At 35.6% G+C, this 26541-nt stretch overlaps 1 protein-coding gene across 1 annotated transcript; it reads right to left on the bottom strand.

The window, feature by feature from the left end:
- Positions 1–987: 987 nt before the first annotated feature.
- On the bottom strand, positions 988–6840 carry LOC126965334 (uncharacterized). Its single transcript, XM_050808878.1, has 3 exons — positions 6640–6840; positions 4308–4461; positions 988–2144 (listed from the first exon to the last, which is right to left on the bottom strand). Exons 1-3 carry the CDS (start codon positions 6797–6799, stop codon positions 1886–1888), a joined length of 573 nt encoding a protein of 190 aa, XP_050664835.1. The 5' UTR covers positions 6800–6840; the 3' UTR covers positions 988–1885.
- Positions 6841–26541: the final 19701 nt, after the last annotated feature.

The raw sequence follows: 26541 nt of genomic DNA, 5'->3' as shown, positions 1-26541 counted from the left end.
ATTGTGACGGTGTGTATTTACTTACATATTAGTGTGATTACTTTATTATTTTAACTTTGTATATTTGTAAATATGTATTAAGATGAAGTGAATAACTATCTATTAGACAATCTGATGGTAAGTGATCACCGCCGCAGATATAAATAACATCAGAAGAATCACAGGAGTGTTGCAGGCCTTTAAAAGGTGTACCCATGTCCTCTTGGAAACACCGCACAAGGAAGCTCATTTCATAGTTTGGTTGTATGTGGAAGAATCATCGCATCATTTCAGCTGGAAGACGTCCACTGCTGGACAAAAGCCTCTCCCAAAGATCGCCATGACAATCGGTTCTGCGTATTCCGGCGATCTTGACCAGATCATCGATCAATCCTGTGGGGGGTATGGTACGTGGTCACCTCATTTGTGATTTGATCTCGCAGGAAAACTCGGAGCATAGCCCTCTGACCAACCGTCAGCTTCCTCATATGGCCTATAGTTAGCGACCACATCTGATTTCCATATGTCTTCAATGGCAACACACACTGGTAAGAAAAACGTGTGGAAGAAATTTCCTTGAAAATAGCACGTTTTTGTTTCAATCTTCGATTTTCATAGTATTTTAATAAAGATATAATTGATTTTAACCAGATAACATAAGTAAAGGAAAGTATTTGTGAACGGCGCTTATTGTGAAATGAACACCGGTTGTTTGCGGGCAGAATTCGCGATAAAATGTTCCAATTGCACTTCGCTGAGAGTGAAAACCGTGTAGAGGATAATGGGTGTAGGGTTACCCGAGTTGCGAGACCAGCGGATATCTGGTGCGGCTTGTGTCTGGGACATCTGATACAACAACGATGACTTAAATCTTATATAATAAGACTTAATGAGACACTCAGTTTAATAACCACTGTTATAAAGGTGATATAATCGCAATGAAAAGCTACTCCAAGTTCTCCCTGTCATGTAATTCTGTAGTGACAAAGGTAAGATAAAGGCAAACAGTTTTAAATTTATTTCGCATTTATTTATATCAGTATCAATGTTTAACAGATGTCATTATCAATAATCGGTCTGTTTTAAAATCGATGATTATCTTCGTTTCGGTGAACTTGCACCCTAAGAAGCTAATGTCAAGCGTTGATGACTTTTTACGACTTGTCAATCAAAATCGGTTACAGTAACCAAAAGATTCGATTTTCCTTCTGTATCTTGCTCTATCTCAATTAGAGATGTTCTTCTCTCTCGCACGTATTGGTAGACTACCAAAATGCTAATATCTTGTAAGTATATGGACATTACAGTTTATAGTTACAGTCAGAGAGAGTGACAGTACGCAGCATGAAACTTGTTGTATATCTGTTTGATATATTATTCACTCCCACATTTTTATTTTGTATGGAATAGGAGGACAAACGAGCATACGGGTCACCTGTTGTTAAGTGATCACCGCCGCCCACAATCTCTTGCAACACCAGAGGAATCACAGGAGCTTTGCCGGCCTTTAAGGAAGGTGTACGCGTTTTATTTAAAGGTACCCATGCCGTATCGTCCCGGACATACCGCACAAGGAAGCTCATTCCACAGCTTTGTAGTACGTGGAAGAAAGCTCCACATGCTGTGGTTGTCTATATATAGAATTAGTCTATGGTTCTATTACTCTGTTCTGTTACTTAAACGCTTAACGTATAATTGCGGATCTCGTCTAGTGGTATTCTTCACTCTCGCACGCTTTGGTTGCCTATACGTTAATATCTTGTAAGTATGGATGTTACAATAAATAGTTGACGTGGCGGCTATTCAAGACGGGGGAAATATTCATCAGCGTCTGGTGATTCCCCGCCTTCATAACTTCTAATAAAATTTCCATTATTCGCACAGCGATTAGCTCGATTCCAGGTTATTATTTCTTATTCTCTGCGTTCTCCATTTCATAGTTCTCTTCGACCGCCAGGAGTGATTCCAGGACTTGCCTCTTTATCATGTTCTGGTATTTCTTGGGTAGTCTTCTGACGCTCTGGCAGATGCTGGCGAAGAATAGATCGAGCGAGTCATCTTGATCCGTGTTCCCTGACTCCCAAGGTTCTGGACATTCCGGGTCGGGGTCTGTTTGCACTTCTTCTTCGTCGATCTTGATGTCATCCTTCACTAAGCGTCGATTTCTGTGAAAATAAAGTTTATGTCTTAACTTTATTTTATATACTTAGGAACCATAGATTTATAATATATTTAGATGGCTTAGCAGCCCGATAATGCTTGATTTGTGAATGTGTGCGTATATGCTAGTGGTTTAATATTCATGGAGCTAATTGCCATGCGTTCCTGATTGTTTACGACTTATCAATCAAAATCGGTTACAGTGATAATAGATTCCCTTACATTTTCTATCTTGCTGTAGGAGATGTTCTGTCTCTCTCTCGCTTTGTTACCGTTAGCATATTGTAAGTCTAAGCAACACCTGTCTCACTTTGAGAAATTTTAATTTCAAAATTAAACATTTCTCGTCAAAATCTTTGTCGGTTGTCAGAGTTTTGTAACGAAAACAATAATTGCAAATTACTATAAGACAGAAATCACTTGCATGAGTGTTGGTAGTTATATTTAGACTATTGTTAACATTATTGGATTATATATATTATGACATTTAAAATATTTTATCCACCCAGCGAAGGTCCTATATATGTATTATTAGGTATTTACCTATACTTATAAAAAAGGTTTTTTGAATTGAAAGCTTCCTTAGCGGCGTTGAGCACTTTTCTTGGGATGGGTATACAATGTTAAACTCGCGTCAGGACACGTGGCCTGATCGAAAATTCATACGTCAGTCATTGAAGTTATGGGTGAAAAATGATTTTTTTTCAGAGACACACTTTTTATTATTGTAATAGTTCTGAAATGTTATTTTTTTTTAATTGTATTTTTAGGACGATAGCGCAATAAATGAATATTGTATTTAACCACATAAATGCTAGTCCTTTAATACCGATAAATAAAGCAATAAAAGCGAAATTATTCCCTAACAATTCCAAAATATTCAAAAATGCACATCGTTAATGTTCAAGATTTCTTTTCTGCCGGCACTCCTGGGTTGAAACCCGTATTTTTTTTTAATTCGTCGTCAATAATCTAAAATTAAAGAATATAAAAAAAAAATAGAACTGTTTAAGCTAGTGGCCAATGCAGCCTTTTCATAAAACCCACATGAAATTTCGAACGCCGTTCCTTGCTGAAAGACCATGTTTTTTTATAATTAATTACAAATATAATATATTTAATACCCTATACAATATGTTATGTTTTTAAAGTGATAACCCTCACTTCTACGATTAATACACAAAAAAAAAGATTAAAAACAAAATTTTATGAACGATGCGGGATTCGAACCCACGACCTCCGGCGTTCCGTGCCGATGCTCTAACCAACTGAGCTAACAGTTCGAGTATCGCCTCGTTATAAAATTCTGTTTGCTTTGGTCAAATCTCAGGTTGTGGCTTCATCTACTACCTGCTCAACCCCAATATTTGCATATTAGGAAATTGACTTGAGATGTCGCTCTTGTAAATCTAAACAATATGTTATGTTTTTAAAGTGATAACCCTCACTTCTAGGATTAATACACAAATAACGTGGGTTCGAATCCCGCATCGTTCATAAAATTTTGTTTTTCAAATTTTATTTGTTTAATACCCTATAGTTGTAGTATAAGACTGTTTGTTAATGCTTTGAGAAATTTGTTTTGAATTCCTTCGATTCGAGAAACATGGACAGCGTATTGAGGATACTAAACTACACTTCCAAATGCTAATATGGTAATAATAAAGAGTATTTAAAGTTGTAGGATTTCTGAAGGACTTGGACGTCTATTTGAAGTAATGCTGAAAAAAAAATGGAAAGAGATTAAACATTTTACCAATAATTAAAGTTTAATATTTAAGAAATGAAATATGTGAACTTAAGAACATAGCTTCATAGTATGTTTGTGGGAGGCCAGTGGGAGGCTCCTTTGCACAGAATGCCGGCTAGATTATGGGTACCGCAACGGCGTCTATTTCTGCCGTGAAGCAGTAATGTGTAAGCATTACTGTGTTTCGGTCTGAAGGGCGCCGTAGCTAGTGAAATTACTGGGCAAATGAGACTTAACATCTTATGTCTCAAGATGACGAGCGCAATTGTGGTGCCGCTCAGAATTTTTGAGGTTTTCAAGAATCCTGAGCGGCACTGCAATGTAATGGGCAGGGCGTATCAATTACCATCAGCTGAATGTCTTGCTCGTCTCGTCCCTTATTATCATAAAAAAAAAATGCGTGGCACGATCCACTTACCGTCGGATGGTCATGTGCGGCAGAACAAACGCCATCCGGTTCTGGAAGCGCCACTTCTTACACGGCTGTCCCGACTTGGTAGTATCCTTGCTCTTCTTGAGCGACTGCCGCAGAGAGTCCCGCAGGATCTTCCATTCCCGTTTCAGTATCTCGCCTGGACAATAACTTATTGTGATGGTTATCGAGGTCTTTCGATAAAACTATTAGCTAAATTTAACTCGAGCTATAAAAGAACATAGACAAAAATGTGAAACATTTTAGTTATGATCGTAAAACGAATGTTTATCAAAATTTCACAGAGAAAAAGTTAAAGACAGAGCCTACACATTTATATTATTAGACTGGCTGACCCGGCAAACGTTGTTTTGACATATTAATTATTTTTAGAGTTAAACCGTTTCTTGGACATTGCAACATTACTTTATTTTTCTAAAATAAAAGAATTTTTCTAAAATAAACATAGCCTAAGTTACTCCTTATTACATAAGCTACCTGCCAATAAAAGTCCCGTCAAAAACGGTCCAGCCATTTGAGAGATTAGCCGGAACAAACAGACAAACAGACACACAAAAATTGTAAAAAAAATTATTTTGGTACATGTACCATATTCATTTAGATGTAGTAAAAAAAGGTTATTTCAATATTACGACACTCCAATTTTATTTATATAGATTGATTATATAGATGTATAGATCGGCCTTGGTGATACTCTTTGGTGTTCAAAAATAGTAGCTAAAAATTGTTGCCCATAAAAATAGTAGATAACGAAAAGATGAAAAAAAAGTATAGTAATTTCCAAAAATAGGTACCTACCTACTTTATTTCTTAAAAGAAAATTTCTTGCTGCTTTTAATTTAGCCTGTCTCTATTGCGCTCACCTCGCAATTTAAGATATTACAGAAACGATATATTTTTATAAATATTTGTGAAATCTGCATCACTGAGAATTAGTCGCCATTTTGCATCTGTAGTAGTTTCTAGTATCATAATTAACACTGTTATTCATTTTAGAAAAAGAAAATATTCAATTTCAACTACTCAATAATGGCTTTTGTGGAAGAGACAGAAATATAGTAGTTTCACTTGATTACTTTTTTCAGAAATATAGTAGTTTATGCCTCTAATACATAATCTTAATATATATAAATTACGTGACACGTTGTTTGTCCGCGATGGACTTCTAAACTAATGAACGGATTTTAATGGGGGCTTGAGAGATAGGATAGTTTTTATTTCGATTTGGGACCCACAATTATTTTTATTTTCAATATTTGTTTTGTATGGACATATTTTCTATGAGAGAATTTACTGACGCACGGCTTGACAGTTCCGCTATAAAACAATTTCATTATAACAACAGACAGCATTTTATACGAAATAATTCTTGTAGGTTTGAAATATTATTGGCAAAGTCCTATAAAACAGTATTTTTTTTTATTATCTACAGAACAACGTCTGTCGGGGCAGCTAGTATATTATATAGTACGGTTGGCAACTGTAATAGCACACAATAATAATAATTAATTTCGCCAGCCCTGAACTTAGGAGAACTAAAAGGTACCTAGTAGCTATAGAGAGACTAATTGTTTAATTTCAGGCTCTTAGCTGATGTGCAGAATTAAGACTGTTGGGTTTCATACAAGGTTAATAAAATAAAAAACAATTTAAAAATAATTATCCTATTGATGAATGTCTTGGCAGAACATAAATGTATTCAAAGCTAGGCAAGACTTAAGAAGATACCACCGCCATAGAAGAGACTTTAAAAATTAGGGGAGTTAACTTGTACGTTTAATATAATGACGCAACGATAAAAAAACAAACATTTTTTTTAAATATTTTTAAACATTACTTATAAAAAACATAGCACATACTAAGGAGGTATCTAGGAACCAGAAATGAGATCAAATTCTATAAGTTTTGCTAGACAAAAAAGAGATATTTTTAGAAGATATTTAAGAACTGAAGATATAATAGAATCGAGTTAGCGAGTACTAAGTCGATTTTCTTGCTTCGAGTACTCGAATCAAAATAAAATGGTATTCGAGTAGGCGAGTCCACAGCGGGAATCGAGTCTGACGCGAGTCATGCCGTACTCGGTACATCGCTGGCGATCACCGAATAGGAAAAAGCGATCAGTTAGCAGTGCAGGTGTTGTATCGACCTTATCAGTTATAGCGTCAACCAACTATGGGAGCTTATGAATAAATACGCACTGGAAAACCTGCCGTATCATTACTATCATTGTATTGATAATTGCGTGAATAAAATGAAGCGATAAATTTATCGGAATAAACGATACAAAGTCGTATTGTATTGACATAAGACTCACAATTGACTCCGAGTCGTTCGGATATTTCCATCCAGCACCGATCTCTGACGTCGATATCGCGATGGTTTTCGTGCCGCGTGTCATACAGCACAGGGAACTTCTTCACCTCGTCGATGAGCATCTCCCGGTACTCTCTGGAGTTCATTTTATCACTGTTCATGTTGATAGCCGGTCGATAGCGGCGAGCGCGCGTCCTCTCGATGCGAGGCGTTAGCTATACTGGGCGAGGGGAAGCGATCTCGAGCGGCGCGGCGCTATGCGACGTTGCCGCTATCAGCTATATTTTACTTACACGCAAACCATTCCGGATGCGACACAGATATAGTAAGCTAATACAGCACAGATAATTATAGAAAAAGGTACAACACAACATCAAATATTACAGATAGGTACATTGTATGATATGTATAAGGTATATAGGTATATTTTATGTAATATATATTATAGTGCATACTACATACCAGATGTCACAAACCATAGACAATATACTTGCGTATAGACAAACAGACAAAACGAAAGCAATTCTATTGTTAATGTAACCGATTTTGATTTTCAAGTCGGAAAAAGTCAGCCACGCTTGGCACTTGCTCTTTAGTATTCTGTATACTAAACCACTAGCTAACGCACACATTGACAAATCAAAATTGGTCAGATCGAGTCTTTGCCACGAACCTAGTGATTTTGCCAAAATCGAATACTGCAGAATATCCGGCCACGCTGTCTCATTGATTATTAATTGATTTTGATCTTAAAACGTGTAGGCAAATTGAACACCAGATAAGTATCTGGTGTTCAGCAAACGTATATAATAACAATATACAATGTATATTTCATCCATCGAGTATATTGATCCGTGGAATAAATAAAAAGGGGTTTAGTAAGTTTCTCTAATCTTTCTAATTCGCAGCTAATTAATTGGTTGATTACTAAATCAATCATTTTATTCTCTAAGAGCTGATTTCACCATGCGATTAAAATAATCTTAACTAAGATTACCCTGTGAACAAGTTTACAGCTTCAATCTGCGTTTACTCAACGGTTGAGTTTGCTAAGCATAGTTATTTACAGCCTAAACGCGTTTAAATGCTGACCGCCGAATTTTGGACATTGGTCATATTTTTCGGGTTCAAGAGCTGTCACTGTCGCATAATAGGATGATGGGAATAAAAGAATTTAGATTTTGTTATTACGTACTTATAAATCATAGTTATGACACCTACTTGATACATTCTGTTTTATATGACATGTAAGATCGGTTTATGTTTTCGCGCTTAAAATTTCAAATGTTGGTGAAATCGCTTCGAAAAATCGCGGTTAACGAGTTTAAATAAATCTTATAAGTTTAATAAAACTTAATTTGTAATTTCATTGCTGAAATAAGCCCGGATATATATTTGTTCAATTACAGTTCAGTTGTTACAATGTTCCTACCTACCTGTATTATTTGATCATTAATTACTCATTTTTAGGTTAGAAATTAGTATAATATTAACAGACGTAACACTTGAGTTATTAACGTCAGCAATTCATAATTACGTGTGATCAAAAATCGACACCACATCATGAAAGATAAACAATAATTAAACATTTGATTTACACGTTGAACAGATACTTAAGTACTACAATTAAAACTAACACGCGATTTGATATTATGAGATAGAGGGTACGGGCCCGAGCGTGTCGTCTCATTCTCTGTCAAACTGTTAATTAACTAAACGAAGTTAAGGAACTTTATAATCCAATACTTCAACGTCAAGATAATATTGTAAGTGATTTCAAACAATTTGAACGTAAAATAATTTTAGACATCCCCCTCCCTTAACAACGGGCACTTGCATCGTGAACCCGGCTAAGTCCCCCGTGAAATCCGCCCTCACCCCGAGGGAATTGCGTGATGCTTTTGTAAAATCAAGGATATCGTTCACTTAACCGTAATTACCTTGTATGTTTATTTAAATATATCATGTGGGCAAAAACATCTCGTGTCGCCGTATTTATAACGCGCAGTGTGCTGGAACCGTGTCTTTATTTTATCTTACAGAACGCAGCACACTGATGAACATGTAGGGCTCACCTCACTCGAACTATAAAAGAATATATTGGCAATTAATCAAATCAAATCAAAATATTTAATTGCAAGTCACATTTTTACAAAAGGGTTTTACCCATACATTCACATATTTTTACCCATTTAAAAAATGTTTTAATGAAATGGGTAAACAATATGTGACGCCTTGCTAGGGCACAGCAATGTTTTAAAATATAAAATAAATAAGTTTTATACATTTTATACATAAGAAAACAGATATTAAAAATACAGATAATACAACTATTATTATAAATATAACTAATTATTTCTATGTTATAGCTAATTCTCACACTTAGTGTAGTTAAGAAATTGGGTAAGAAGCAGTAGAAGCATATTGAAAATAAAAAAAATTAAGATTTCTTTTAAATAGAGAAGGCTTCTCTTTATTGTTTATTTCGTTTGGGATGTGATTATAAATTTTTATTGCCAAAAATTCTCGATGACACTAGTAACATGCTTGTTTGGGGTATTTTTATTAACATTTATTATAGATTTAATTAAGCCTGTTTAAAAAGACTTATCAGCTAAATGAGGCCATCTATAAATTACGTCATACATTAGATATTGGAAGGAAGAAATTAACGACTCTGCATTGATTAGTATAGATTTTAATTGTTTATGGGAATGACATACGATGAGAACAAGATGACATATTTGCTTATGAGCGACGAGTTCCGACCGGGCAAGACTCACGCGGGGTCTGCGGAGCTGGGGTGGGACGTAGTTACAGTTGCCAACGCTACTACATAATATAGTATCCTACTGTGAAGCATGACTACTATATGTCTTAAAAAGGTATATAGTAGGTAAAGCTACTATGTTTCTGTCTCTACCACAAAAGCCAATGTGTTTCAAGCCAAAAGTTTTTCCATTTCTAAAATGAATATAATAGCGGTACCTACTACTTAATACTTATACAGTTGAAAAATGGCAACAAGTTTTCAGTGATGTAGATTTCAGAAATATTTTAAAAAATAATATCATTACTTCTCTAATAAAATATACACTCTGTATATTTTCTGTAATATAACAAATGGCGAGATGAGCGCAATAGAGCCAGTCTAAAATTAATTAAAGCTGTGCTACATATTTATTGTAATTTGAAACCGCGATGCATAAACAAGACGCGATCTGTCACTCCCGAGAAAGTGCGGCAAAAATCAACCAGACCGAACCGAACGTTCGGCCGACGCGGACGTTCGTATTCGGTTCAAACCGCATTCAGCCCATCACTAATAAAAACACTATCTACAGTGCTGCAACCAGCCAAAATCTTTGTTCCTTTTGACTTTTAATGCAGTTATAAAAGGCATTTATTTTCTCAAAATGTATTCCGTTCGAATTCTTTTTGATGCCATTTCTAATATACTAGATACTACTACCGCTTCGGAAAAAAAGGCTCACTCAAAAATGAGAGAAAAGAAGCGGCGCAAGTTTCTCTCCCAGCATTCTTTTTTTGTGCGCTCTTTTTAATGAAGTATACAATATTGTACTGTCATTGCTCTTTCTATAAAATAATCATAATCCCAGGTAATCTAGTCCCAGGCTGGCGGTTCACTTAGATATTCAGCTGTGGAGTAGTAGGATTTACGACAGAGACATTTTTTAATACAGCATTTAAATTTATTTATAGGTAATTCCTGAACGTGGGATATAACTGTATACCTTTACCCTTAAAGCTATTATATATCTTATAAAGCCTACTAGAATTAGTTACAAGCAATCACTTGTTTCTAGTGTTATAATAATGAAAATCACTATTAACACCAAAAAGGTGACGATTTTTGTGAACGCATATTAAATTTTCATAAACGTTCTGACAATGAACAGCCATAATATTTCTTTCTTTAAATTTTTATTTGAGAGACTGTCTTTGAACAAGATGATATAAAGCACGAACAGCTCTCTTTTGCAGAGCAAACAAAACAATATCAATGTCAGCAGCATGACCCCATAGTAATAAACCGTACGTCATGATGCTGTGAAAATAACTGAAGTAATCTAGCGGTCGCATCATTCGTGTACACTCTAATCTTTCTAACAGCGTGTGCCGCAGAGCTGAATTTATCTGCTAGTTGGGCAATATGAGGAGCCCACTGAAACTTTTTATGTAACGTGACACCAAAGAAGACTGTAGTGTCCTCAAGTTCCAATATATGGCCATTTATAAGTACGTTGGTTTGTACCTCCGCTGTGTTTGTATTTGACTGTTTAAGTGCAGATTATTCGTCTCAAACCACTGTCTTTGAGAGTGATGTCTATTATTAATGAAATGCACCAAGACATACAAATTCAATAATTTTTGGTTTCGGTATTGTATAAAGAATATATCAAGTATACTTTAAAAAATATTCAATATACAGTGGTATGTTACAAAATGTTACGTTTTGCACGCAAGAATATTGCTCGAAAATATGATTAGGCGTTTCAATAGATGATGCGCGAATTGCGACGTTGCCAGTTAGCGTGCGTGGGGTATTATTAGTTTATACCTATATTAGGACCATTCGTTTGCTTTGTTTTACCACTTTGTTGCAAAGATAGCGGGCGGTAGGTTGTTAATATATTATGAACTCGTATCGCTCAAGGTCGCTTATATTATGTGTCGCCTTAAGACTATCTAACTAGTGACGACCCTAGTGTCTCCTGCCCCTGTATGCATGTGTCATTTGTTTCAAGTGAACAAACACCATTTTCAATGTAAAAAACTGTAACTTTAATAAACCAAAAGATAGAACATTTCCAAGGATATATTATAAGGGTCTGTACCTATTGTGGTTGCTTTAGAATAAAATTTCCAAGCACTTCTAAAGCTTTTAAATGGTTTTCTTACATTATAAATATTAATCTTTATCTTAATATATATATAAATCCAGTGTCATGATGTATGTTCTAATGTACGGATTTAAATGGGGATTACTTCAGTTTAGTCCAACTTGAGGCATTGAATAGTTTTTATTTCGATTTGGTAACCATAATTATTTTGATTTCGAATATTTGTTTCGTATGGACATATTTTCTATGAAAGAATACATTGACGCAAGGATTGATAGTTCTGTTGAGAAACTATGTCATTAAAAGAACAGGGAGCATATTTTTCGAAAAAATTATTGTTGTTATGAAATATTATTAACAAATTCATAAAAACAGTATTTTATTTATTATGTACAGAACACGGGCGTGTATTAGTATTCTAGCAAGGTTGGCATTGTATATCTTACTAGTAGTAGTTGCGCTTTTAAGTAAGTATTTAGTATCTAACGTAAGGAAAATTTTTTATTAGGTTGTTTGGTTATAAAATAACGGGACCAAATTAAACTAAATTAACTTAAACACTACTTACATTTATTTAGGTTGGCATGAGCCATTTGCCTAATTGCCTATATGATATTCACGCCCACGGTACAGAACAACATCTTTCGGGTCAGCTAAAAAATTTAACACTATGTTTTGGAAAACGAAATATAAAATAAAACAATTACCATAATATGAACCAAACATTAAATCTTTTTCATAGTGGAGTTATTATATAAGAAAGAGAAAATAAAAAAATAAAAATAATTGTTTCCTCTCAATATATTCTTGATAATGTTACGTAGGTTGATACCAGGAACAAACATAAACTTGTTATGCCTACTACTCAGCTATGTCAGGTTTACAAGTCTTTTGTGGGGCAATGTAAATGCTTTTACAACATGATCCCAGAAAAAGTTCAAAACAAATGTATTAAGAAATTCAAAAGAATAGTTAAAAGACGTTTACGTGGTAAACGTTACTGTTACATAAATATTGAATTTCTTAATGATACCAAAGATTGGGAATGGAGTGACCGCTTTAGGCAATTTAAATTATAAATTTGATTTTAACTAAATTTTATACAAAAGAAACCTTCTGAGCTTCTTCGCCTGTTCATCACAGGCCTGACGCATACATTTCCAAAGAGGTTGTAGTTTTTGACATTCAATAAGTGATTTCATATCCTTTTTTGAACAAAAATATTTGAATTTGGATAAGTATCTGACAAATATCTGAGGGTTCATGACACTGTCATAAGCACATTTCTATTTCCAATACATACATTTTAAGGCTGACTCCACCAAACTGGAGTAAGTTTTTACTCGCGAGTAACTAGTGTTAGGCCCTCTTTCACCACCTTCAATTAAACTAAAACTAAAATTAACTAAGCTGATCACTGAGTAAAGTCAATAGTAACACTAATCTTAGGAATAACTGTCCCGTAACTAACTTGCCGCATCTTCTGCCAATTAGCACGGTTACTTGACAGTTGCATTATACGTATTATGTGCCTACTATTATTATCAGTTGTTGTTTTATGCATCTTTCAACGAATTTCAGAGGTAGCATAAATTATTAGATATGGATTTATTCGATTTGGTTGATTATCAATTGGACGAGTTAGATTATTCTTCCATGGAACAAATACCAAGTATGCGTATATTTGAATTCCAAGATATCACTATATTTCTATTTAATAATACAAAAATATCCCTCTCGTGTAAAGTATGCACTTCTCTCTCTTTTAATTTTATCCATAATATTCACACAAGTAACCACTAAATAACAAAACTGTATTATACTATTTTCAGATGCTTTCTAGTTTCAAAGGTAAACAAACATCTGGCGCTAAACAGTGAAATGAACGCTCAATATTCAACAAAATCATAAATGACAATCTGCAATGACGTTTGACAAGTGATATTTGACGTAAAATTGAACGAATATTACGTGTAATAGATTCATTACTCACTTAACCAATCAGTAGTTACTCAAGACATAATTTTCGCTTTTGAAATATTGGCAAAAGATACTCATAACATGTAGCTTCCAATTAACGTTAATTGAGTACCTAGTTACTAATCACAGCTTTATTTGGACATGGTGAATGTGGCCCTTATTCTAAGATTATTATAACTAAACGCGAGTAAATTTTTATTGGCGACTTTGGCGTCCCATTTGCCCAGTTATTTCACTAGCAACGGCGCCCTTCAGACCGAAACACAATACTGCCGTGAAGCAGTAATGTGTAATTACTGCTTCACGGCAGATATCCTGTGCAAAGGAGCCTCCTACTGGTAAAAGTTGTCAGAGCAGACATGTCACTTGTCACCTAGAAGGCGCATAAAAATAAACAAGCTGTCAACAATTGACATTTCACTTTATCATCGTACAAAATTGAATTGTTATGGCGTTTCATGTCACGGTAGAAGAAACAATAGAACATGGATTTTTGTCGGTTTATACATTCGTCCACGCTTCCTTCATCATTAAGTCTTAGACCATAGGATAACAATACCGAGATAGCTTACTCCGCAAGTACGTTGGAAGAACGGAAGCGAAAATATCCAAGGGATATATTCAGGGAGTATAATAATCCCCGTATAGTTATGCTCTTGTAACATCGTGTTTGGTTGAATCCGCCCTTAGACGCTGAAAACGACGGTACCAGGGAATTACTTTTACATAAACCCCCTTATTCATAATGGTCCGCTATTTTAAAACAGCCGCTAAGGAGTATTTTTTCTCATCCTGACTTAGGTCAATAGAAGAAGACAGAGTGCGAATTAGCAATGCTTTAAGTAAGCAGACTATTATGAATAAGGGGAAAAGAGTTTCAGGCTTCACTGATCATTCTACTACTTATTTTTTTTTTTTCAAGGAATTCCACAAGTACCTGTAGATGACGTCACCAAATCACGCCAGGCGAGAAATCGATAAGTATTTGCAAAAAGCTGACTAGCGGTTTACCTTCGCCTTCCGGAACAAAAAAATATTCAATAAAATTCTTACAATTTGCCAAAATTGACCGTAAATGTTTTGCATAAGGACTATATCTGTATGCTCTGGGCTGCGTACCTGCTGATCTTTATAAGTTAGGGATTATAAGGGACTGGAACAGGTGGTTAAGGGCTAACCAGGGTGTTCATTGTGGAGGCGACGTCTCGCGTGTTATGTACGTGCAGTCACAATACATGTTCACCAGATTCGTCTATTAAACGAATTATTTCCGGATTACATCGACAAAAAATGTAACAGTTTTATTGGAATGCTGCAGTAGAGAGTAAATCTAAGGCACTATGCATCTTAGATAATTTATAGAGTGATAACTGTGAAATAAATTGAGCCTGACAGTTGCCTAGTTAGTTTTAGCTCCTTTGCACAGGATGCCGGCTAGATTATGGGTACCACAACGGCGCCTATTTCTGACGTAAAGCAGTACTGTGTTTCGGTCTGAAGGGCGCCGTAGTTAGTGAAATTACTGGGCAAATGAGACTTAACACCTTGTCTCAAGGTGACTAGCGCAGTTGTAGTGCTGCTCAGAATTTTTGGGTTTTTTCAAGAATCCTGAGCGGCACTGCATTGTAATGGGCAGGGCGCATCAATTACCATCAGCTGACGTCCTGTTCGTCTGGTCCCTTATTTTCATAAAAAAAGTTAACCTCTATTTTGAGCTATGCACGTACACTAACACAATGTGACATACAAATCGCGAGTGTAAGACGTATCTGGGCACGCGCACTAAAGTAATAAACCTAGCCTGTTTTCATCAGTTGTCTATCAGCAGAAGGCTCTATCTAGACTTTTTTTTTATGAAAATAAGGGACGAGGCGAGTAGGACGTTCAGCTGATGGTAATTGATACTCTCTGCCCATTTCAATACAGTGCCGCTAAGGATTCTTGAAAATCCCCAAAAAGTCTCGTCACCTTGAGACAGAAGATGGTAAGTCTCATATACCGAGTAATTTCACTTGCTACGACGCGCTTCAGACCGAAACACAGTAATGCTAACACATTACTGCTTCACGGCAGAAATAGGCGCCGTTGTGGTACCTATAATCTAGCCGGCATCCTGTGCAATAGAGCCTCCCACTGGTAAATAAATATATATGTATATGTTGCATACTTGATATATTATCCAATTTAATTATGTATTTCAACAGTTTCACCCAATGGGCTAGGTTCTGGTCATTATGAATAATGCCCAAATTATCACTTTTTACGTAACACTTAATTCAGTGAGTACATGACTGCTACGGTACAATGAATAACTACAAACAGGTATGTCTAACATAAAAACATAATCTAACTATGGTTACAAAAAACGTCACAAAAACTTAAAATCCGACAGATGTAATGTTCTCTATAATAATTAGTTTAATTATTATATCAACTGTGTACTATGACGTCACCCCGACTCCGTGAAAAAAAAAAACTTACCTCCGTAAAATTCTCGTGTCATGGTGTTAAACATTGAACTCCTCCGAAACGGCTTGACCGATTCTCATGAAATTTTGAGTGCATATTGGGTAGGTCTGAGAATCGGACAACATCTATTTTTCATCCCCCTAAATGTAAAGGGTCGTCCACACGATTTTTTTTTTAATTTTTTGACATTATTTTTTAAATTTGTTTGATTATGAGTCAACATTAAAAAATACATACATCTTCAAATTTTCACCCATCTACGATCAACAGTTACTTTTGTATCGCGATTTTAATATCGACAATACAACGTTTGCTGGGTCAGCTAGTATATATGTATATTTTATAATATTGACACATTTTACACTAATTAAATTGCCCCAAACTAGGCATAGCTTGTAATACGGCTGAAATATAAGGATAAACTTAAACTTATAATATATATAATACTAGCTGACCCGACAGACGTTGTTCTGTACATAATAATAAACAAAATAATGTTTTTTATGAATTTGTCAAAAATTTTTCATAACATCAAGAATTTTTTCTTAGCGTATGCTCCTTGTTGTTATAATGAAATTGATTCACAGCGGAACTGTCAAACCGTGCGTCACTAAAATCTCTCATAGAAAATATGTCCATACAAAACAAATATTGAAAATAAAAATAATTATAGGTCCCAAATCGAAATAAAAATTATCCTATCTCTCAAGTTGGACCAAACTGCACTCCATGAAGTAATCCCCATTAAAATCCGTACATTAGTTTAGGAGTCCATCGCGGACAAACAACGAGTCACGTAATTTATATATATTAAGATAAAAACTATCCTATCTCTCAAGTTGGACCAAACTGCACTCCATGAAGTAATCCCCATTAAAATCCGTTCATTAGTTTAGGAGTCCATCGCGGACAAAAAACGTGTCACGTAATTTATATATATTAAGATAAAAACTATCCTATCTCTCAAGTTGGACCAAACTGCACTCCATGAAGTAATCCTCATTAAAATCCGTTCATTAGTTTAGGAGTCCATCGCGGACAAACAACGTGTCACGTAATTTATATAATATATTAAGAAGATATAATATATAATAGACTTAAACTTACACATATACATTATAAACATTGACGACTCGGAAACGAGTAGCCCCATACTGATCACAGAAATGCTTGCGCCTACCGAAATGCTAATCCGGAGCCTCTAGCTACAAAGGTTGATGCATTCAATATACGATAATTTATATATATACACAAATAAAATTTGAAAAACAAAATTTTATGAACGATGCGGGATTCGAACCCACGACCTCCAGTGGATTTTATATATCCTTCTTTCTAAATGATACTTCAAGCACTTCTTGTCCAACATTTAGAAATATAACAGCTGTTTCCCGATGACATCTATTTTGCACACCCGTCAATGATCTGCCTAGATAATTATAAAATAACTATATAACCTAAATATTATACAGTCTGAGAATCGGTCGTCATCTATTTTTATACCCCAAAAATTTTAAATATTATTTTTCTTATTACTTTATATGGCAATACAACGTTTGCTGGGTCAACTAGAATGCATATATTTCCATTAATAACACATATTGCAAAAAAGTAATTCAAAAACATCATAAAAATAAAATAAAACAATAGGGAAATAAAAAAATAGGTCCACGAATCAAATATAATTTAGTGTCATTCTTTTGGACTAATATTGCAAGAATAGATTTCTGATCAGAGCTTGCAGAACTCACAATGACTTATAATCAAATAGACATATTTCGATGTAATAAGTACGATTTTGTATCTCTTGTTAAAAAAATTGGTACCTAAGGTTATTTTTGTATCGGTAAATTGATTGGCTCTTTATACTTTTGTATTTTTTTTTTATGGAATAGGAGGACAAACGGGCGTACGGGTCACCTGGTGTTAAGTGATCACCGCCGCGCACATTCTCTAGAGGAATCACAAGAGCGTTGCCGGCCTTTAAGGAAGGTGTACGCGCTTTTTTTGAAGGTACCCATGTCGTATCGTCCCGGAAACACCGCACAAGGAAGCTCATTCCATAGCTTTGTAGTACGTGGAACAAAGCTCCTTCAAAACCGCACTGTGGAGGACCGCCACACATCCAGATGGTGGGGATGATATCCTAACTTGTGGCGTGTCGTGCGAAGGTGGAATTCGGCGGCAGGAATCAGGTTAAACAGCTCTTCGGAACACTCCCCGTCATAAATGCAGTAGAAGACACAATGAAGGGACGTCTCTACGCAACGCCAAGTGATCCAGCCGTTCACAGAGCACTAGGTCCCCGACAATTCGAGCTGCTGTATTTTATTTTGTAATTATTTTAAATAAGTCTTAAAATTTCACTATGCAATAAGCATCGTTAGGAACTATTTTGGTTAGTGCTATATTTATTAAAGTGAAACTTTTATTTCATCGTCTCAAACTTTTCGTCTGTGTGTTGCATGTCGCGTGACGGTCGGGCGGCGCCCATAGTTCGCAGCAGCTGACTGTGTAGTGTATACACTATTACTCATTTGGAATGAGTAATAGTCCAAGTATAAAATTAAGAATGATTAAAGAGATTTTTATACCCTTATTGGAATATTATTCCAAAATTTTTAGTTTATTGTCTATAATGTGAAAAAAAAGTTTCACTTTTACCGTGGTTTCATAAAACCACACAATCATTTTTGTTTATCATACCTTTACGTAATATAAATAGCTGTAAGTTTCTTTATAGGTACATATAAATATATAAATAAATAAATAAAATCTCAATCTCTCTCTTAAAAACATTCCCAAATAAATAATTTTAAATATTAACATATTTTATGGTTACATATAGAATTATTTAAAACTATAGAAGCATGTATCTACAAGCCATAATTTAATGTTTTTCTGCATTAGAATTTTAGACAACTCTCTATTATTTTTTGGAAGATGGTTCAGAGCAACATTATCGTTTATTTGATGAAACTCTGATCTACAGTGTGACGTCAATAGGCGAGTTGCCAATACATATTTAATAGTATGCCAGAACTCATGTATGGCAACTCTTTACTTTGTAAGGATTTCTTGGACACTGGAATCTGGATACTGTTATGTCTTGACTTGAACTGTTGTAACTGTCGCCAGGGGCTGTGGACTCTATTGCCTAGTACATGTAGGTACGATATAGAGTTTAATTTGAGATAATGGCATAGTGTAGAAATTATAATATAGACAACAATAGACAATGGCAGCCCTACTGTCACTCTTTAAATTACATTATGACTTAGTAGCCCAACCCACATGTATGGAATACACGAATATTTATTGAACTTTAAAACGAAATTCCTTAAAATGTGATGTACATCCAATTTTAGAAGTACTATTTTTGACCGACAAGGAGTTGGTAACCCTAGGTGACAATGTCGCTAAATTATTACCTGCGAGTTAACACTCCAATAGTTTTGTTATCAATTATCTATCATGTTTGCAACGGTTAGTGATAGCGGTGCGCTGTCCTTGTCGTCGGCATTATGGCAATGGTGTTGTCTCGCTCGCACGCGGCCGCCGCGCCAGACAGGCTGACGCCATTTCGTTCCGTGTGACGGCTCTTGAGTCGCGAGCGGCCGCGGTGAAGCGACAGCAGCGCCCCCTCGCGTCCGCTCTCAATATTAAAACCCACGGCATTAGTGAAAAGCCGTGCTGTAGATAAACAAATCATTATAGGAAAATATTAAATAACCCATCTTCCTAGATCGAGCAAAGATAATTTGCGATAGGATAACAATTAAGTTTGTTATAATCCTTGAATAGAAAATGATAAAAATTATATTATTTGATACACTTCCATTACTATAAATACTACAGGCTATATATATAAATCTTATCGCTTTAATATATATTCTTATAGGCTTAGGCTTGATTTAACATTTTAAAGATATGAGTGAATGAACATAACTGAGTATAATATATGATAACCTCAAGATCTAAGTATATCTATTTCAGCCTAAAGTAAAATATTGTACTCAGTAGCTATAATATTGGTTAGTATAAAATAAAAAGAAGTGGACCTAACTGAAAACCCTGTGCGACTCCAGAACTTATGTTACAATGTTGAGAAATATATCAAATATAGCAACACCTTGAGATTGGTTACTAATATACTACTTCAACCAAAGGGAAAAAGTCGCCATGTATTCTAAGTTACCAAAGCCTACGTTATAATATATTGTGATAAATTTTATCGAAAGACTTGGCAAATTCAGTATAACTCATATAGACTTGACACTTGTCAGCATTGCATTGAGTAGTAAACCACAATCCACTCGCACAAAATGACTCACAGAAAGCTACTTTAACAAACATGACACATTGTAACTTTAACAAATAACGTATTCGTATGGCTGTTTTGTTTCTGACAAGCGAGGAACATTTCTAAGAATTTATTTAATGTTCAGTCTCTGCGAAATTGATTACGATTCGGTTTTTTGTGCATCGCTCATGAATAATTCCGTTCGAGTTTTTATTGCATAAATTATACAATAGCCATAAAAAATACAAGTTAGATATTAACAACTTAACGTGGTGTTAAATAATAATGGGTTATACTTAAGTATCACTATGTGTTTGGTGCGTGGGCGATATGTATGTATTTTTATGGAAGTTGAGGATAGATCATCTGCTGGTAGCTGTAGATAATAATAATGACATATTTCTTTGCATAAAACATGGTATATTAAGTGTTGATATTAAGTGATCACTTCTGCCCACACTTTCTTGTAATCCCAGAGGAATTACAACAGCGTAGCCAACCTTTTAGGGAGGTGTACGTGCTTTTTTTGGAGGTATCTAAGTCGTATCGCCCTGGAAACTCCGTGGAAGGAAGGTCAGTCCATGGTTTGTTTGTACATGGTAGAAAGGTACATGAAAACCGTACTGATGAGGAACGCCACACAGCTAGATGAGGAGGTTCATATCCAAGTTACTGCCGTGGCATTCGAAGGTTGATTTTGGCGGTAGAAATCATTTTAAACAGCTCTTCACAACAATCTCCATGATAATGCTGTAGAAGACACGCAATTCAGCTGCTTCTCTACGCTATGCCAATTGATGGAACCGTACACAAAGTACTGGAGCCCCGACAATTCAGCTCTAAGATGCACGTGGCAAAATCGATCGAGCTGGTACCAGAGTGCACCAGACCAGAGATTAGAGAAATACTCCGTAAGTGGCTAGAATGTTCGATTCTTATCCCCCAGTTTCTATAACAATTTGTGTTTAGTTTCAAATTATTAATTAACTTCTCTGGCAATCAATATTGTCACAATTGCTTAACTTTTTGTTAGAGATTGCGATCGTTTCCCTCTTTTACAAATTTTTTTTTTCGAGGTAAATATTATCATAACGGAATGGGGTCTAAAAGAAAACAAAATTACAGGAATTGTCATGCACAAAGCGGGCGGCTGTCGATTATTTTTCATACACTTTATTTGATAAAGTTAGAATTAGTCGAAATCTTGTAAAGAGAAATTTATCATAAGAATTGAAGATTTCATATAGGACACATTCTCATGTGATTAGAGTAGATCTAAGTGTCATAAAGCATGAAATTTTACGATTGTCCGTGTATGAGTAGATGATTGCGAGAATGGACTACTTCATACAGAGGCTCTAAGTAATTGTCCATAGCATTATAAAAATGACAATCAAAAACAATAACTAAACCACTACTACTAAAATACACAAAAATTATAGAAAGAAATAAGCAGTGCAGCCGATATCAATACCACCTTTGTGCTGCAGAAGAGTAGCCCTTTTCTTCGCGCTTTTAATTATAACCTAGGTCCGAGAGTCATTAAAAAAAGAAGGATAGATTTAAAGAAACAAACATTTTATCTGTTACATATCAATATACCTATTCTTGATAAGTACTTGTAAGTCTTTTGTTGGGCGATGTATACTCTTTTCCAACATGATCCCAGAAAATATACAAAACAAATGACTTACGAAGTTCAATAGAATTTTTAAAAAACGTTTGTGTTATTATACCATAAATGGCTTTCATATTGATACCACAGATTGGGAATAGACCGAATTTAATTACATGGTGGTTACATCACGAGAGGTGTGTCATTGAAGGTTTTTAAATTAATTTAATTTAACTGTTTTTTGTCAATGGTCAACAGATTGAAAAAACTGTTAAATCGTCAACGGGTTTTAAAAATCGGTTAATGCATTTATTAATAATTTAGGTTTTTATTAGGTTTTCATTTCGTCAATATAATATCAAGTTAACATTTTCGTTCGCAAATTCGTCAATTGTTTTGAATTAAGCTGTTTTAGTGAGGCATTCAATTTCTTCATTTATTGCGAGTTACGGGCGAAGACGTTGGTTGAATTTATTAGCTTATTATGTTCAACAGGCTTTTTCGTTGAAGAAAAACAGTTAATTCGTTAACAAATATAAAACTGTTATTAAAAAGAGTTTATTGATTTAACAACCACCTAATCACCGCCATGTTATGCTGAAAAAATTTCAGTCAGTTAATTTTATTGTAGGTACATATATTATTATCAATATTGTATTATATTATTATGTACCCGGTGCAGATACGTTCCACTTATGATACCGGCTTGTTCAAATACATGAAATAATTATGGTCGTGAGTAGTTGTCAGGTGTCAACATAGAATAATATCCGATGACAAGATCAGTTCCTGTATCACAAAATCTTAATCAACGGCTCTTGTCAACTATTAATATTATCTGTTCATGACAGATTGACAATTAATGATAATTTGCCATTATTTAGTATTTTTGAGTTCTGTTGTATTTATTATTCAAATTGAAAAACAATTTATTCATGTAGGTCACGAAAATGTCACTTATGAATGTTAAAAAAAAAATATTGTTTCTTATTGAATTTACCGCTACTTCGTAAAAGGTTGAGCTAATGAAAAGAAACAAGAAACTCATTGCCACTCTTTTAAGTCAAGATTTACATTTTAATTGTTTCACAAATTATTTCAATTACAATATATGCAAAGTGACGCAACAAAAATACTCAAATGTCAAAAACTGAAAGGCTTACTCGTGAGTAAGTCAAACAAAGAAAAAAAACTAAATTAATACTTAACAAGAGTTATTGAGTATAGTAGATGCATCAATCCACACATACCGTAAATAAATAGAGGCATTATGTGAGCATTTCATAAAATAAAATATATAATAACTTTAAAGGAAATAATAATAATAAAAACCACATCAAGCCGACCTCCCGGTTACAAGATCATCCAGCCACCATTAGAAACACCCCCTATTATATTTCCGTAATGCATAATGCTTTTGGGGCTATTATCAAGTAGAGGAATTTATCTAAGACTTTCAAGTTGTCGGGATAGCCTAATTCCCGTATATCTGAGGCGTCTTAAATGCAGGAAAGCCATTACGCTGCTATGGGCATGTAATGCGTAGGGACGAGCACCACATGAAGAGGCGAGCCATGGATATGGATGAGGCCAAGAGAGACAGAGGCCGCCCACCAACTACCTGGACTAGATTAACAGTGGCGATCTAGTATCAGATTTATGAGAGGGAGACAATAAGGGACGAGACGGACGTTCTGCTGATTGATAGGCTCTGCCCATTATAATGCAGTGCCGCTCAAGATTCTTGAAAAACCTAAAAATTCTGAGTGGCACTACAATTGCGCTCGTCACTTTGAGACATGAGATGTTAAGTCTCGTTTGTAATTTCACTAGCTACGGAGCCCCGGAGATCGACACACAATAATGCTTACACATTACTGCTTCATTGCAGAAATAGTCACCGTTGTGGTACCCATCATCTAGCCGGCATCCTGTGCAAAAGAGCCTCCCACTGGTCTCCATCCACTCCTAAGCACTTTACCTATATGTCCTGCCCATGTTATTATGTTTATAGTGATACAGCGCTATAATGTCTTATTTATATTATTTTTGATATTTTATGGAATATTGATATGTTCATTACAAATCTCCCCATCCTCTAAAACATATAATTATTTCTAGAATTCATTTACGTATTGAAGACTTTACTCTATTTTTAACTCTGGAGTTCGACCTGCATTGTTTAATTATATGCATTCATAACATTTTGTGTTATTTCAGAGGCTGCCTTTGTGACTTTCCCTTTTCTTCAATTTTCGATAGTATAAGGTTCACGCGCCTAAATTTCCTTGAAAACTGCACTGTCTAGTAGCGCTACACATCCAGGTGGTAAGGACTATAATCCTTGAGTTTGTGGCGTGTTGTGTGAAGCTGATTTTTTTGGAGAGGAGGAAAATACATTTACGTATGGAATACCCCGAAACGGGACCCATATGTCGGGTGTAAACTCCCCTACCGACTACAAACCTCCTCTGTGCTGATAGCTCTATAGGCTTTTACAGCGAAGCCGGGCGGGGACCTTGCAGGCCGAAAATGTAGCTCACAGGCGTGGGGCATCTCAGAAGGAGACTCGGACCTCGGACTGCCTGCGCATTAGGCTAGACGGAGAGAAGATCACTAAGGATTTGACTGGTGAAATTAGCTACATGGATCAGGTCAAGTAGCACTTCATAACACTCCCAGTGATAAATGAAGTCCAAGGGATGTTCCTGCGCAAAAACTCGAACGAACGAACTCAAATTGAACTCGTTCAGTTAAATTTGAGTTTTTTCACCAAAACCTTTGCTTCTGCTGAACCCGCAGATATAGATATAGTCCGCCGTCCACAATCTGCACGAGCGCTGCATACCGCAGCTCAGCTTGTGTGTCACGTTCCACCGTAATTTTTTATGGTTGTATAAATGTAATATTGTAATGGTTGGATAGTGAGCGGCTGCCGGGTACGTGCCGCTCGCCGGCGGTCGTTCGGGTCACCTTCACACCTTATTGTTTACTTTTGTATGCAGCACGGACTAGTTCTTGCTCGCGATCTCGTTCGCTACTCCTAACTCTATTTCGTATAACACTTCACTATTTAAGAATTTAATCATTTAAAGTATTGTCTGGATTTGATTCTTGTTGTTGCTACTTTTGTTTGAATTCAAATTCTTACTTAGCATAGCAAAAGAGGAAAGATATTTGCTAGCAAATATCTCTTTTCTTCGCTTTATCTCTCCTCTCTACTTCTAGAAGGGGAAATCAATTTGAAGATCAACCAGTGCCCATGGCTTTTGCAACAGGGCCTTACTGACAACTTAATTTGAGCATAAGTGACAACCTAAGCGTACCTAGTGAATAACAGACAGCCGAGAAAGCTTAAATCATTGTTTGACCATTGCAGGTTAAATTTTCAGGGGTTCAATTTACTGTTTACTGTTGTTCATCAGCTGCAGTGGTGCCTCTGGAAATGTGAGCCTGCAAAGGTCACGTAATGTCTGGTTAAATAAATAATTATAAACATGTAATTTTACACAAAAAACCAACGTAAAAATATAGCTAAAATTACACGCTTTTGAATTCTTTAAAAAGTATTTTCTTAATGAAAAGGTTTATCAAAAAAAGCGCGTACACCTTCCTTAAAGGCCGGCAACACTCTTGTGATTCCTCTGGTGTTGCAGGAGAGTGTGGGCGGCGGTGATCACTTAACACCAGGTGACCCGTACGCTCGTTTGTCCTCCTATTCCATAAAAAAAAACATTACCGTAAGTTAGAAAAAGAACAGGGTAGTTGCCGATTTAGTGCAGTGACTACTTTGTGTTAAAATAATAACTCTTTGCTGCGAGATTCAGGGTTTAATCGCTCCTGTAGAGGAAACTTTGCGTTTAAGAATAAACCCCGAGAAAGATCAGCCACTAAGGTAAGTAATGATGATTTGAATGCATGGAGATAAACCGATTCGCATCAATGCTGACCCATTCGCATCAAATCAGTAAAATTACAATCTCACCAACAGAGAGAAGCACTGGTTGCAGCTGGTTTTACTATATTGAACCAGCACAGAAAACAAGCCTATTTTGCAGCAAGCTGTGACGCGTGGTGAAAAATGGATTCCATACGATTCGTAGAATCACAATCGAATATCGCAATGGCTGACACCTTGCTTAGTGACATTTAAAAGTGATTCTAACTATTTGGTGGTCAAATAATGGTGTAGTTTCTCAACAGCTTCTTCAGATCATCATCATCATTTCAGAAACGTCCACTGCTGCACAACGGCCTCCCCCAAAGATCACCATGACAATCGGTCCTGCACTGACCTCATCCAACGTATTCCGGCGATCTTGACCAGATTGTCTTTAGTTCTCCTACGGATCTCCTCATTTAGATTCAATCTCGCAGGGAAACTCCGAGCCCCCCTCGATTTCCCTCTGAGCGACAATCAGTTTCCTTATAAGGCTCATAGTTAGCGACCACGTCTGCGTTCAGTATGTCATCACTGGCAACACTCACTTTTTTTTATGGAATAGGATTTTAAGACATAAAATTTTGATTCGCATTAGACTTAGCAATTTTACTAGCCACGAGCAAAAGGGTAACGAGTTCGATAAAATAAAAATATATTTTATGTTACAAAAGCTTGGTTGAAATTTTCAGTACAAATGGTTGATACTTTAACCCATAATAAATAGAGTC

Source organism: Leptidea sinapis, chromosome 7 (genome assembly GCF_905404315.1).
Source record: "Leptidea sinapis chromosome 7, ilLepSina1.1, whole genome shotgun sequence".
NCBI classification, from domain to species: domain Eukaryota; kingdom Metazoa; phylum Arthropoda; class Insecta; order Lepidoptera; family Pieridae; genus Leptidea; species Leptidea sinapis.
Note: the sequence above shows the minus strand (reverse complement) of the source record. Positions and strands in the feature narration are given on the sequence as shown.